Below are 14,026 nucleotides of genomic sequence, written 5' to 3'. Positions count from 1 at the left end.
GCTGATCAGCGCAAACCACAAATGACTCCTTTTAAAATAAAACCGTCATTCAAAATTAATTAGCCACATAGAAATTTGACTAATGCAGCTTTAAATGTCGATTAGTGCACCTTTAATTGAGAAACAAAACTAATCAAAAACTAAATAATGATACAGATCTCCATTCAGTACTAGCTTGCTTTCAGTACTTGTGGTTTGTCGTTAACATTTAAACGCCCAACACTAGTTTTATCCGTATTTCTTCTTCCAGATCTTTGAATCTGTTTGTGTTTGAGAAAAACAGATGCGTCGTATTTTATTTATAGGCCCCGACAGGAAAGCAGAATTGGTTGCACACCCATCCATTCAAGCATGCGACTTCCTCACTCATTCTACGTGCTGAATTCTAGGAAAGGCCAGACAACAGACGTTGTTCTGAGATCGTCCAGCGCTGAGGAAGCGGATTCAACAAATGCGCTGAATTCCTCCGAGAGCCTCTGAATACATTCGTGTTATGTAAGTGGCTTCGCGGTTGCCCGAGACGAGCCTTCAGAGATGGAAGTAATCAGTTTCCTGTAAAGTAATCTGCCTCCCAACCTTGGAAAGTGTAACCTTTATACCTACGTCACAACAGTAACCGTAGAAGAACTACTGTTTCGCGTCTTCTGACTCACATCTCCATGTTTTTGGGTTAATAATCTGCAAAAATGAGCATGCTTGTGTATTCACACTCGCCCTCCCTATCACCGCACACACAGTTCAAAAGGTCAAACCATCTTTTTGTGTGTTGGTGGGTTTTATCTTTCCGCGAGTCTTTATCTCCGACACATTCTGTTCCTGTTCTCCCTTAGCCGAGTCTCGGGACAAAATGAGTAATTAGCTGCACCATGATCTCACCAGAGGCTCAACTGCGGTCTGAACACAAACACCCTCCATTGTCATGGAGATGGAAGTGGTTTTGAAATGACGAAATTGCTGCTTGAACATGACACCGAAGTAGGGTTAGAGGCTCGTTCTGATACTTTTGTGTTTGCATCGAGTGTCCAGAGAATCTTATCCTGGTAAAGATGTGAGTAGCCAGTCTTCAAAGCAACACCTGATGAGTCTAGACTCTACTGTAAAGCAATGAAGTGTCATCTTGTACCGACGATACAGGGATTTTATGGCAGCCCAAGCCATAGACGTGCACCAACTGTGAGTCATGAATGGTAGTTTTACTTCCAAATCATTGGTGCCAAGAATAGCAATAGCTCCTAGACCCACAACACCAACACCTGAGTCGCAGGCAAGTCCTCCACATACACTGCTGTGTGCTTCCCACATTGCCCAGCATTGGGCCCTGTTAACTAACTGCATGTGTGGCTGCTTTGTAAATTTTGTCAGTCGTAACTTAACTCAAGTTCCCTGAGCAAGAATAGTGCAAGTTCGAAAAGTACAAAAATAGAACAGGAATACTACTTAAAAGATTGAAAAGTAAGGAACCAGTAAGGAAATAACTTCATTTCAGGACCTTTTAATCAATACTCTGTTAAGTCTTTTGCTTAATGTTTCCAAAAGAGCATATTTGAGAGAAACTTTTGTGATTAAACGCTTTTAAACCGCTTCCTTCCTTCGACCTCTCGCTGCCTTTTAACATGTGAAAGAGGGATTAGGGAATGATGGAGAAAGAAGATAAAAGCAATGAGAAAGGGATGAGAGGAAGTCAGCCTCGACAGTTTCCATTAGCAATGAGGGACAAGTCTGAAAGAACATCTTCTGCCTTGCTCTCCTTATGTAATGCACTCACACACATACTTTGTGATCTGCATTAGAGACTTGCAACTTTTACTCCTCTGCAGTATTTGATCCGTGCTGCTGCGTTGCAGATGAATCCACACATGATAAACTAGTTGCTATAATTTCCAGAAGCGTGCAATGCTTTCTGTTAGTACCATGAATGTGCTGCCAGTTGAAGACATATCGACTCAACTGCTGAGCAGCTTAAGCACATAAGTCATACAGCAGTAAGAAGAGGATCCTAAGTGCCAACTGGCAGCACAGGTATAAATATACAGGGATTGGGAGAAGAGCTGATTGGAAACAGCACTCAAGATTTTCAGTCTCTGAATTTCTTCCAGCTTGTTATGGCCCTTTTTGTGCAGCAAAGCTGGGTTTGCATTCCTTTGGGACGAGTAAGGGCTCAAGTCTATCAGGGTACGTCTTATATCAAGCCTCGAGGGATCACAAAACAAGACCAAGTCAAGTCTTAGGAGTATTGAAGCAAATTCGAGGTTCGTTAAGGGTAAAGTTTGACAGGGCAGGTCAACTGGAGTAGGTCATTACCAGGACTGATAATTCTGGGCATAAATCAAGTGCCAGGTCTCAAAGTCTCAAACTTCAAGTCTCGTGCTATTTACAGCAAATCTAAGTCATATTTCTGTTCAAATGAGGTAAGAAGTGTCTCAAATGAAATTTCAAGTCTGCGGGATTTTTCAGGGTAAGGAATTCCTGTCATTTCTGAAGTCAAGATTCAAATAAGAGGCAAAGTCTCAAGTCAAGTCCTTCAAAACAAGTTGCAAGCCTTTGAAGAAGTCTGGAAAACACATCTTTTATCATAGTAAGCCTTAAATCAACTCTTTTGGTACACTAACCATTCTGGTTTCAAATGCTTTTTGAGTTTGAGTGTATCCATCCATCCATCCATCCATCCATCCATCCATCCATCCATCCATCCATCCATCCATCGACCCAGCTTTCCCATCTACGGGTGTTTACTCCATCAGCCCTGAGCATTATCTCATCCTCGACAGGTTGCCAGACATCTGAACCGGATGTAAGGGAGTCGGTAGTGGCCGCTGGAAAGTATGTCATCCACTTCCTCGGACAGCATTCCCGATCTCATTGTTGTGTTTGTTTTATTGCCATGTCGCGCCTCCTGCAGCAGTTTGATAAAAAAGCGAAGCAGAGCAAACACTGGGGGGAAAAAAAAAAAGATAGTCTCACATGACTGTCAACATTTTTACAAGGGGGATAAAAGTGTGGGAGAGTCCGCTCGTTATGCAAGAGTGAGATGTTGTAGTTTCACTTTAGGGTGGAAAGAAGAAAAGAAACAAACAACTTGCAGGCATTGTTCTTCTACAACAGTGTTTTTCAGTCATTTGAATTCCTCTAATCCCTGTAGAAACAAGCATAATGTTATTTGTGCATTTGGGAGTTGTGCATTCATCACAACAGGAACGTACTTCCGCCATTAGGGTTAGGGGTAGAGTTAGGGTTAGGGAGCAGCACACGAGGCGAACTGATCAGTGAGACAACTCTGTTTTTGTGGTGCTGGTTGGTTTCTCACCAACACTAATTTAATGCACATTTCGTGCCGTTATCACTTAACACCTTCTCATTCTCACATTCCTGTAAGATGTATCCATGTAAAGACAACGTGTGATGTCTCGTACCTTCGCGCATAACGCTAATGTGTGCAAAAGGTCCAGCACCAACCAGCGCAAACGTCCCTCATTAATCTTTCCTGTTGTTCTTTCCACAAAGAAAGAATAGGGGGAAAGACAGGAGGGGTTTTGTTTTTGCTAAAGGAGTGGAAAAATAAAGCGAGGTTTCCCCTCAGGGTGTGGCTGCTCTGTGATGTCATGCGACTGCCAGGGTCACCGTGTGTAGTCCCTGCGAGTTCCTGTCGTGTTTTGTTAAAAGCCAGACACGTTGCTGTGTTTACACACACGCTAATAACACATCCATTGTGCTGTGGCGTTGTTGGCTGTTAAGGGTGGTTGAGGAAAACAGACGGACTTGTCAAACTGGAGCTCCTCTACCATGTTACCTTCAGATGAATGTTGTGCGTGGCGTGGTATAGGCAGACCAGGTTATCGGAGTGCGATTCTGGTAAAGCGCCCTTTAGATTTTGTTATGGGTCGTGTTTGTACTGATAAAAAGAAGAAATAGCTCTGGTCACATTCGGATTGTTCTACAACTGAACAGAGCTATTTCAACGCAATGGACTGAGATGACCTCCATGATTACGTCCCCATTAGTCGTCTGTCCATCACTGTATATAGTCCTCCAAGATCTTATATAATCAGTACACAACAGACCCCAGAGCTTTTCCACCACATGAAATTGACATCTGGGAAGTTGGTGATCTGGCTTCCAGGCTACATTGTGAACAAGGACAGATGTGAATTGAAAAGTAACTGTACAGAAAAAATGTTGTTTTGACATCGGAAAGATTCATTCGGACTATGTAGTGAACACACCGGGTTTCAGTTACCCCCGGCAGCTGCGGCCACCACGATTTGTGATGTATACAAATAATGCAGTTGACTGATGTATTCCACGTAAATCAATGTATTTACACGATGATTTTAACAGGATTTTCTTTTAAAAATGTAGTTTTTAGAGAGTGAAAAACAAAACAAAAGGACAACAGACATCAAAGCTATGCAATAACACATACGAGATTATCTCATAACATTGCAAACAGTGTGTTAGTTATAGGTTGTTTATAGTAATAACTTTTTTGATAACAGTGTTATTGCACATACTTGGCATTCTATCAGTCAGATGCACGCGATAGTCACCTGGAATACTTCCACCGTCCACGCATTCCTAACCTGCTCAGACTAAGTGGTTAGAAGTAAAAGTTTCCCTTCCACTTATTCACTGCACCGAAGCAATTCTTTGTCTCTGTCAGTTTATATGTCAATATTAGAAATCAACTAGACAAAGAAAAATGACTTCCCAATGAGACATGAAGATTGAAAATGTCTTCAAATGCAAAAACTGACCTTAGTGTAAATCAGTCCATCAGTTGAATGGGGAGTTTGCTGTGTACCAACACATACACTCGGCACAGGCTGATGTGGCCTCATAGACATGAGCATGGTCGAAAAGTAGCTATGTCCCAATGTGATTCCCGGCTAGCCAAACCTTAGCTGAGCCCTGTTATTTACATCCCTGATTTACACATCCAAAATCCAACATTTTCTAGAGTTACCTGGTAAGGGAGGCCCATTGCATTTCAGAATTCCCCCAAGCTTATGCGTAGAGCCTAAGGTTAATTCTGTCCCTCCAGTTGTGGATCTATTTGTGATTGAATTTGTAAATGTTTTATCAGGTGGAAAATTAGAACAAAGAAAACATTGCTCAAGGCTTACGAGGTTGAGAAAGCGATTAAGTTCTTCCACATAACATTGCCACTTGTTGATTAAATACCATCCCAGGTGACTTCTGAATGAAGCTGGATGAGATGTTGCCAGCAGTGTGCAAAACTCACTTCACTGCACAGTTGCATATGCTATTTCAGGTTTGATGTCTTCAGTGTTGCAATCTCATGAGCCAAACTAACTAAAATTACTTAGAAATCATGTGGTCACATAGAAAATACAGAACCAAGACAACAACAGGGATAACAAACTTGATGTTTGTCCTTGTGATATCTGTCACATGCATTTAGCTTGGAGTCATTTATGTTCCGCAGGATGTGTTAGTTGTCAGTGAACTTAATTATCAGTTAACCTAACATGCCTCTCTCCTCTTTTTCTTGGCCCATTCCTATGTCCATCGTACCACCCTCCCCTCCTTCCTCCCAGTCTGTGGCTGTGAACTGTCCCAGGGAGGCTTCTTTGTGCGGCAGGGGGATTACATCTGTACCCTGGACTACCAGCGGCTGTACGGGACTCGCTGCTTCAGCTGCCAGGATTTCATCGAGGGGGAGGTGGTGTCCGCCTTGGGCAAGACCTACCACCCTCGCTGCTTCGTGTGTGCCTCATGCAAGTAAGAAACAGGGTTGTGGGGAGAAGGATTGAACTCCTACAAATGCAGAATATTCATTTTACTGGCAAAAAACGCCATTAAATGCCTTAACAACATACCATGCTGTTTCAAGGCATCGCAATTTGTAATTTTGGACTGACACCTAGATTCTAGATATCTCATATCCAGTGTAGAATTATCAGAGATGTGTCATAACATTGTTGCAATCTATCAGAACAGACACTATCATAATCCCTTCAGATCATGGTTTGGGTGTTCGGAGGAAGAAAGTAAGCAAGGTTCTAGTTTAAGGTCTATTTTTTTCTTTGCACACAGTGTTACTTTAAGAATCAAAAGAAATTATGTATAATTTGGAACCTAAACTGTTAGAAAAATATATTCATTAATACAGAGGACGAGATGTTACGATCCCTTGTGCCATGATATGAGGCAAAACTCCTTTAGAAGCCTAGTCCAACTGGAAAACCGACCCGCAGACCAGCAGTCAGCTACTAACTAGCCTAGCCTAGCCAGGAGTAGGTAATAGAGATGATGGGACAAGCATCTATACTTTCTCTCCCTTCTGCGAATGTCAGAAATAAGATACTACCAGACACCAGCTACATAGCCTAGTCCACAACAACAGGTAATGAGAGGTCGTGGGACATGGGACTACACTCCAACCAACATCGCTCCCTTCTGCTAGGATCAGATCCAATGGTGGATTTTGCAACAAATCCACGGCAACTGACCTCCACTGGGCGCACACAGGCACTCCAGCCTCGCTGCTCAGCTTCTGATGCCATCTCCCTGTATCTAATTCTGTAGCGCTCATTAGCCTCCTCAACTCTGTCTTCCCACGGGACAGTTAATTCAACAAAGTATACGTTCCTTTCTATTTCGGACCACAACAGCAAGTCCGGTGTTTTGAGAGTCATGGCTATCTCTTGTGGAATGGTTAGCTGGCCATCTAAATCGGACCTCAGCTCCCTGGCTCCGCCCACACTTAGCTTCCCCACGCTGTGCCTGATTCTCGCTGGTCTGGCCTTATCTGCCTCCCGAACAAACAAAATATGCCTATTCTCCTTTCTAGCAGATGAGGAATTTGCTTCAATTGGTTTTTTCTCAATTGCAGCTGCTAAGCATTTCAGAACTTGGTTGTAACCCCTGGTTTAGGTTCTGGGGAGATGGCAACACATCATAAATAGCCCCTATCATAAATCTAATCCTACTAGCCTACTACAAGACATTTTGCTTGCTATGGACTTAATTACAGAGATGTGTTCATTTGTTTTTCTTTTGGTCAATACTTATGAACGAGCTGAATTTTCCCACCTTTAGTTCATCATCCACCTCTCGCAAATAACTTTTAGCCAAATTTGTTACATTTGACTGAACCGCGAAAAGCAGTACGAACGAACCTTCAACCGGTCTACGCAGAGCCTACGTAGTCGTGGGCTGTGCCGGTGAAAGCATTTACACCTGCACATTGGTGTGTTAGCATTGTTCTGTAAAAAAAAAAGAAAAAAAGAAAAAACACAATAGACAGCGTTGAGTTTCACTCTGCTCTGAGCACCCGAGTTAATAAATGTGAATGAACAATTACTTTCGTGGAAATGGAAGCAGAGCAGAATATAGAGAATATGCTGGAGTAGATGGTGTGTAGGAGGCTGAACAATGGAAGGAGCTTCCTATGCCCTTCTGGCCTTTGAGACAAGTGAACAAGGAAATGCATTTCAGACCTAGGTGACCTCTGCGTCACCATATTAGTTACAGTTTGGGGCTGGTAAACTAGGGTTTGGTCTAAAAGCTATGCCGAAAGTATGCAGCTGCTTAAGCGCAGGGCTGCTACTGTTATACCAAGATGTTCCCAGGCAAGTTGAGATTTGTAATCTCTGTAGCGTGTTGTGGATGCCCAGGAAACCTCCAGAGGAAGTTGCCCTTGAGGCATTTCGATCAGATGGCTGAACCACTTCAACTGGCTCCTTTCAACACAGAGCAGCAGCTACTCATGCCCTGAGCACCCTCTGGATGTCTCAGACAACAACCGTGGAGGAAACTCATTTCAGCCCACTTCTGTCTGTGAGTCTTCCAGTCACTACTCATGACTGGAAGTGAGGGATCAATTGAAAGCCTCACCTCCTCAACGACTGACAAGCATACTTGCATGCTATCTGAACATCTGCATTTAAACTCTTTAATACAATTATATGTTGTTTATGGCTATATTTAGATCAACAGCATTTTCACATTATGCTGTACCAGCCTATATTTGTTTTTTGTGGCCTACCCTTTTCTATTTAGTGTACATACAGAGGTCGCACAAGGTCTAAACTCTGTCGGAATCTGATTAACTGTACAGACGGCCAGGTAGTGTTTCAGCCAGAGACCTTTTGTCAGCTCTGGACATTTTACGGACAATCAGCAGCAGGACCGCCGTGGTGTCGCTGTCATTTACAAGCACATAAAGCGGAAGCATAACATATAAATATAGGAAAGCACATGAAGACACGTGTATGTGCACGCCGCGCGGCCGTCCTCACCTGTTTCAAACCATGCACATGCTTCTCCTGTGCAACGTGTGTGGTGCGTGTTGTTTCTCAGGCCTTGAAAGGTAATGGGAGCCTGTCTCATGCAGGAATTTTAAGTGTGCGGTCAGTCTGTGCGGCCACTTAGCCCATTCCCACAGATAGTGTTAAGTGTCTTTTGAACTGAGGCTGGCTTTTCTATGTGTGTGTGTTCCTTCTATCATACTTCGGTGATCACTATTCTGAACCTGAGATCAGAATGTTCCAGTGTGGCATTTGAGGTTTGCAATGTGATCTTATAACTCCTGTGCTTCTCTTATAACAAATAGCGCTTTTGTGGTGGAAACACACAGGCTTATTGTGAGCAATGTGAAAATAGGGCAAGGCGAGAGCAAATGTTGCTTGAGATGAGACATGAGAATCGGCTGTGTGTGTGTGTTTGAGTGTGTATGTCATAGTCACAAATGAACATCAATAATTCAGCATCACTGTCTGGGTTTCTTTGTGTGCCTTCGCTACTACACAATTCCCCTGCAACCCCAATAATATATGCAGAAATCTGCCACTACATGCACTTCATAGTAATTCACATATGCAGTCACGTCGAGATAGAAACACAAAAATACAATTTAAATGAGCTCAATTTGTTTAAAAATACCTAAAATTAGGTGATAGGTCATTCCATACTAAGCCATACAAACTAAATTTAAACTTTACAGCTGTTTATATATGTAATCTCAGCCTCTCCCAGTCTGTCTGGGTGTATTCCTCCCAGAGAAGCTGGCTGCGACGGTGACAGCAGCTTTAATATCACATTTCCGAGCAGTAGGAAGCAGCGCGTGGCAGCAAGTCGGAGCCCTCCTCTGCCAAGAAATCCTGATTCCATCTGTGCTTGACAGTGACAGCAGCCGTGTGAAAGCCGTTTGCTCAAACAGCCAGGAGACATTAACATTGTTTCATTGTGTTTTCAATGCCTCTCTAGCAGTGAAATAGCATTTGACTGTAAAGAAACTTTTGCGGGCGAGCGAAGCCAGCGTCAGCCCGCTTCTTCAGTGGCCTAAAACAGCCTCCTGCCTCCCTTGAAAATCACAAATCATGACAACATGACAACCGTGGGTCGCACAGCAGCACAGCAGTGAAGTCTGTCATGCTGTCAGTGGCGTCAGTTGAGTTCTCTAAAGGTGTTAGATATGGTTGGCGTAAGGGTAGTCAAAATCTTCCACGCCAAATTGGGAGAAGTGTTTCTGTATTTAGTCCGTTTTGTAAAGTGAAAGGAACAAAGTGAATCTGATGACACAAAACTGACTACACCAGAAAACTGTGTACAGACTAATGTTAAATAGGTGTAGGTCTCCAAATGTGAACTAGGGTGTCCCGCATGGTTCCATACTGGGGCCATGCATTTTTGGCACATTCACAAAGATGCTAACCTGGTGTAGCCAGACCTTAAGTTCTTGTCAGAATATTAATCAATTGGGATTTATTTAAGGGGCGTTTCAACCTTCTGGAGAGTCCCAGAACCAATTAGAGCCACAAAGTATGTGAGAATAGGCGATAAGGGCCTCATCGACAAATTGCTATTAACTGTTTGTCCTTTAAAGTTCTTTCACGGTCAATGTCTTTTGTAACAACAACAACAGACATGATAATGGACTCTAAACAGCTTACTTCTCCAAAGGCTGTTGTTTGCTTGGCCCCTTAGATCATTGTTGAAGCATAATCTGTTCCCAGCGGAGGGGTTGCAGCCCAACCAGCCTTCCCCAAAAAATTAGTAGGTGGGGAAGTTTGATGCCCAATTTAGTTGTTTCACACTATACAAATATTAACTTTTATATTCTGCACAGAAAGTGACTTTGGTCAGTTTTCATTCTCAGAAGACACCTTCTGCTTTGTACGTGTAACAATATTGAGGCAACTAGTATGTTTCAACCCGTGCATGCTTTTAATGAAAATTCAGGGGAAGGATATCCTCATAGTTAATATAATAACAGTTAAATAGATGAACAAAATAAATAAGAGAAATACAATTTGAACACTCCTCAATAAAAATTTTGGCAGCTTGCTCCTCGGTGGGTAGGGAATCTGGACTCCTGATCTCTGCATTCCCATAATTCCAGACTAGAAGCCCCACTCAAAACTTCTGACACCTAGGCCTTTTACTAAAATTGTCTCGTAATTGTTCCCTCATGATAAGACGAAGGCTTCTCCCTGGCAGCTGGTGGCATTGATACTTTGTGTTGGATTCATTCAGGAGTAGGAGGATTTTACTTGGCCTTCAGTGAAGCTCCCTAACGCCACTTTAAGCAGCTGCTTTTAATGGAGCATTAACGCCCTGTGATGGACTAAATCTAATGCAAGAGGAGCAGAAAAAGATATGTCTTATATACACAAACTGTTCGATACCAGACAGAGCTCTCGTCTGATGTTGCGTCTGTTTTCTGTTTGCTTGCAGACAGCCGTTCCCTGCTGGCGACCGAGTGACTTTTAATGGGAAGGAGTGTATCTGCCAAAAGTGTACCCAGCCTCTCCCTGCCAACAGCCCCGCACCCATACAGGCTGTCCACAGTGAGTTCTCTTTTCCTGTCTCGCCATATGAAAATATTAAATTTGTACCCTCTCAAATTGTGTTTCCCTCCCAAAAAAAAACAAAAAAAAACAAACAAACAACCTGTTTGATGTTCTATCCTTTTACTCAATTTTGTCTCCCTTTGCTCTGTGCAGACTGCTGTGGCTGTGGGAAGGAGTTTAAGAATGAACAGTCTCTTGTAGCACTGGACAAGCACTGGCACCTGGGCTGCTTCAAGTGTAAAGTCTGCAACAAGGTGCTCAATGCCGAGTACATCAGCAAGTACGTCGCCCTCTTTATCTCTCAGAAGTACATTGCTACAAACTAAATGTGTTCAGTTATCAGGACGTTTTGTGTTTTGTGTTTGTCACAAACCTCTTAACAAGTCATATTATCCTTAGGGTTAGGGTTAGTCCTAAGGATTCATGTATCAATAAATATGTCCACACTGTAATTGTGCAGTATCCTTTATTGAGGCAGTGAATCCCAAAAAGAGGTCATAAAAACCATAATAAATGAAAACAGTGTATGCGGGTGCCTGTTTTGGACGTGACTCTTTTGACTGAATTCTAAAATACAAACCAGGAAACCTTAAATTGTGAAAATGTATAAGGGTATATTGAGACGCCGCCACTCTCTCTGTCCTGTTGGTAGCTCCTCTAGGAAATACGATCATGAAAAATACCAAAATGCTAAAGGAAAATCCACATTTCCCTTTCATAATTGCTGAGCCTTATCTTTTTGCAGACATATCCATGTCTCTCCTTGCCAAGTATTAATGTTCTTCCTTGGCATGTTTAGTTATTTCCACCAGACAAAACATTCTTCATGGTCTGTTAATTAATGTGGAAATCATTTTATTCTTACTGTGACTCATTATTTCTTTTTAACTTTATTTTGCATGTATATGAACACTGTGTGATATTGTTCTAAAAAGTGCTTGTTTTACAGTATGTAAGGTAAATGTTTGGACCATAAGCTGAGTACAGCTAAGGAACACAGTGTCTGTAGATCTAGTTAATATTTTGTCAAAATGTCCTACTATCTTTTTTACTCTGTGAGCTACTACCCTTAAATTGCCATCCCCAGGCTTTTAATGTAATAATGCAATAAAACACTGGAATAAGGTTGAACCACCATAGTGAAGCATGAGGCCGTCTTCTGTGTGATGTGAATCTGATGGCCTGTGCCGTCTCTGATCGGATTTTGTCCTGTGTCGTCCCAACAGGGATGGGATCCCCTACTGCGAGATGGACTACCATGCCATGTTCGGCATCCAGTGTGAGAGCTGCAAGAAGTACATCACTGGGAAAGTCCTGGAGGTACAGCACTGATAACTTAACTTTCAGAAGATTGCTGTGTGGTAGATGCTAGCATGTAGCACATGGTTACATTTTGTCTGCTCTTGATGAATTATTAAGTGAAATATAGGAAGAGAAGGACATGAAGTAAATTAATAATAATAAATGCTTGGATTGGTGAGGGAACCGACCGTATGTTGGTATTTCAATTGCAATCTCTGTCAGCGGGAGGTGCTGTGATGTTTCCAAAATTTCATTTCAAAATGAACTGCACAACCATCCAATACCAAACTCAAAATGGTTGGCAAGATTTCATTTTTAGTCTTGGGCTGGGGCTCAAGGATCACCAATTCATATTCCGGGGACTGATAGGAAGAAATGTGCGAAGATGCAATGAATAAACAGCACTTTCCATTTGGTGCCCATGAGCACATAAGGTACCTAACCTCTTAACACCCTGACCAAGGCTCTGAGTGTTTTCACTACTCCATACGTATATGTGTGTGTGTGTGCCATTAGATTGGTTAAATGCAGTACAACAATCTTAAAAGCATATGGACAATGAAAAATCATCTTCTTTTGACTTAAAAGTCTATAAACTATAAAAATAGCTCTTTATTGGACACTTCGAGGAAGATATGAGACGGTCTGCCAGGAACTTGCTCATTATGTTCCATTTACTTTTTTATACATGTGGAGGGGCTGCCCGCAAATGCATAGTTTGTGTCAGACGTCTCAATGCTTCGTGTCAAACTCATCGGGATTTCTGGAAGAGATGGAACGTCATCGAGTGTGAGCTGCTTCTTGTTAACGGTTGGTCTGAGCAATCGTTAAGGGTTAGGGTTAGGGTTAGGCTTAGGGTTCGAATAAGATGAATAAGATTTTATATTACAACAAGGATGTTTTCCAGTTATGTAATAATTGAAAAAGTCATGTTTCTGTAAGGCAGGTCCTCAGTTCTGTGAAGTAAAATCCAAAATGCTAGTTAACTATTGTTGCTGTGTAGATAGTTGTTGGCATGACTGATCAACCTGTTTCTGTATTCGAATAAATTTGTTAAGAGTGAGGTGTAGGTTCAGGACTGTAAGGCTCTGGACGCTATTTGGAATCGACCACTGAGAACTTGCAAGGCTTGTGTGGAAAGGAGACTTTGTGTCGTATCATTAGCAGAAAAGATAAGCTGCTGCGTAAGAAAATATTTGTGTCTGTGAGATATCTATAAGAATAGTTTTCTCTCCAGTTGGCTCGTCCGGGACCTGACTGCGTGCCAGTGCAATACAGAATCACGGGTGTGCACCTTTAAAAGCCAACGGTTGTCTACCACTCAACAGATTTCAGGGTTGACCTCACTTCCCAAAGCGATTATTAAAAATTTATCAGACCTTGCCGTTGTTGATACAAGAGAAATGCTTCTGGCCTCTACCAGTCAGAGGAAATATGGGACACATACAATAAAATCACCTGCTGGCGAGAGGTTTTACTGTAATGCCATGTACTTAAGTTACCGTCTTCCATGTAATCTGTGGAGTTTTCTGCACGGGCATACTTTTGTTCCTTCACTTTAGCCTTTAAGGCAGCAATAAGACAAAATAATTATCATGGTAAAACTTCACCAAGTCGATGCCTAAGGGTATACCCAGGGGATAAAGGTCTCTTACCCTTGTTGTTCCATTACCTCCAAGTTTTTTTGGTCCTACTCAAATGTTACGACAACTTAATGAAATAAAACATCTAAAGATTGTTGATTTCTGAATAGATAACCATAAGCAGTGTAGATCGGGCAGGTTGGTGGGGTCAGGACCACAGATAAGAAATATGCTGAGCTAAGCAGATCAGAAAAACTCCACCCCAGCCCTCTAAGGGATGAGGGGGAAGAGATGAACTAATAATATTACTGCTGTATTTGTTGGCGG

The 14,026-nt window shown here is 42.3% G+C and overlaps 1 protein-coding gene across 18 annotated transcripts in view; it reads left to right on the top strand.

The window, feature by feature from the left end:
- ablim2 (actin binding LIM protein family, member 2) overlaps nt 1-14,026 on the top strand; it is an 89,072-nt gene that overhangs the window by 39,251 nt on the left and 35,795 nt on the right. For all 18 annotated transcript variants that reach the window (XM_047570723.1, XM_047571161.1, XM_047570782.1 and 15 more), the window contains exons 3-6: nt 5,556-5,739; nt 10,699-10,811; nt 10,968-11,094; nt 12,041-12,134. In XM_047570723.1, the coding sequence (XP_047426679.1) occupies nt 5,556-5,739; nt 10,699-10,811; nt 10,968-11,094; nt 12,041-12,134 (518 nt within the window). The remainder of the gene's footprint in view (nt 1-5,555; nt 5,740-10,698; nt 10,812-10,967; nt 11,095-12,040; nt 12,135-14,026) is intronic.

This window comes from Mugil cephalus, chromosome 1 (assembly GCF_022458985.1).
Source record: "Mugil cephalus isolate CIBA_MC_2020 chromosome 1, CIBA_Mcephalus_1.1, whole genome shotgun sequence".
NCBI classification, from domain to species: domain Eukaryota; kingdom Metazoa; phylum Chordata; class Actinopteri; order Mugiliformes; family Mugilidae; genus Mugil; species Mugil cephalus.
This window is presented reverse-complemented; position numbering and strand designations above follow the sequence as displayed.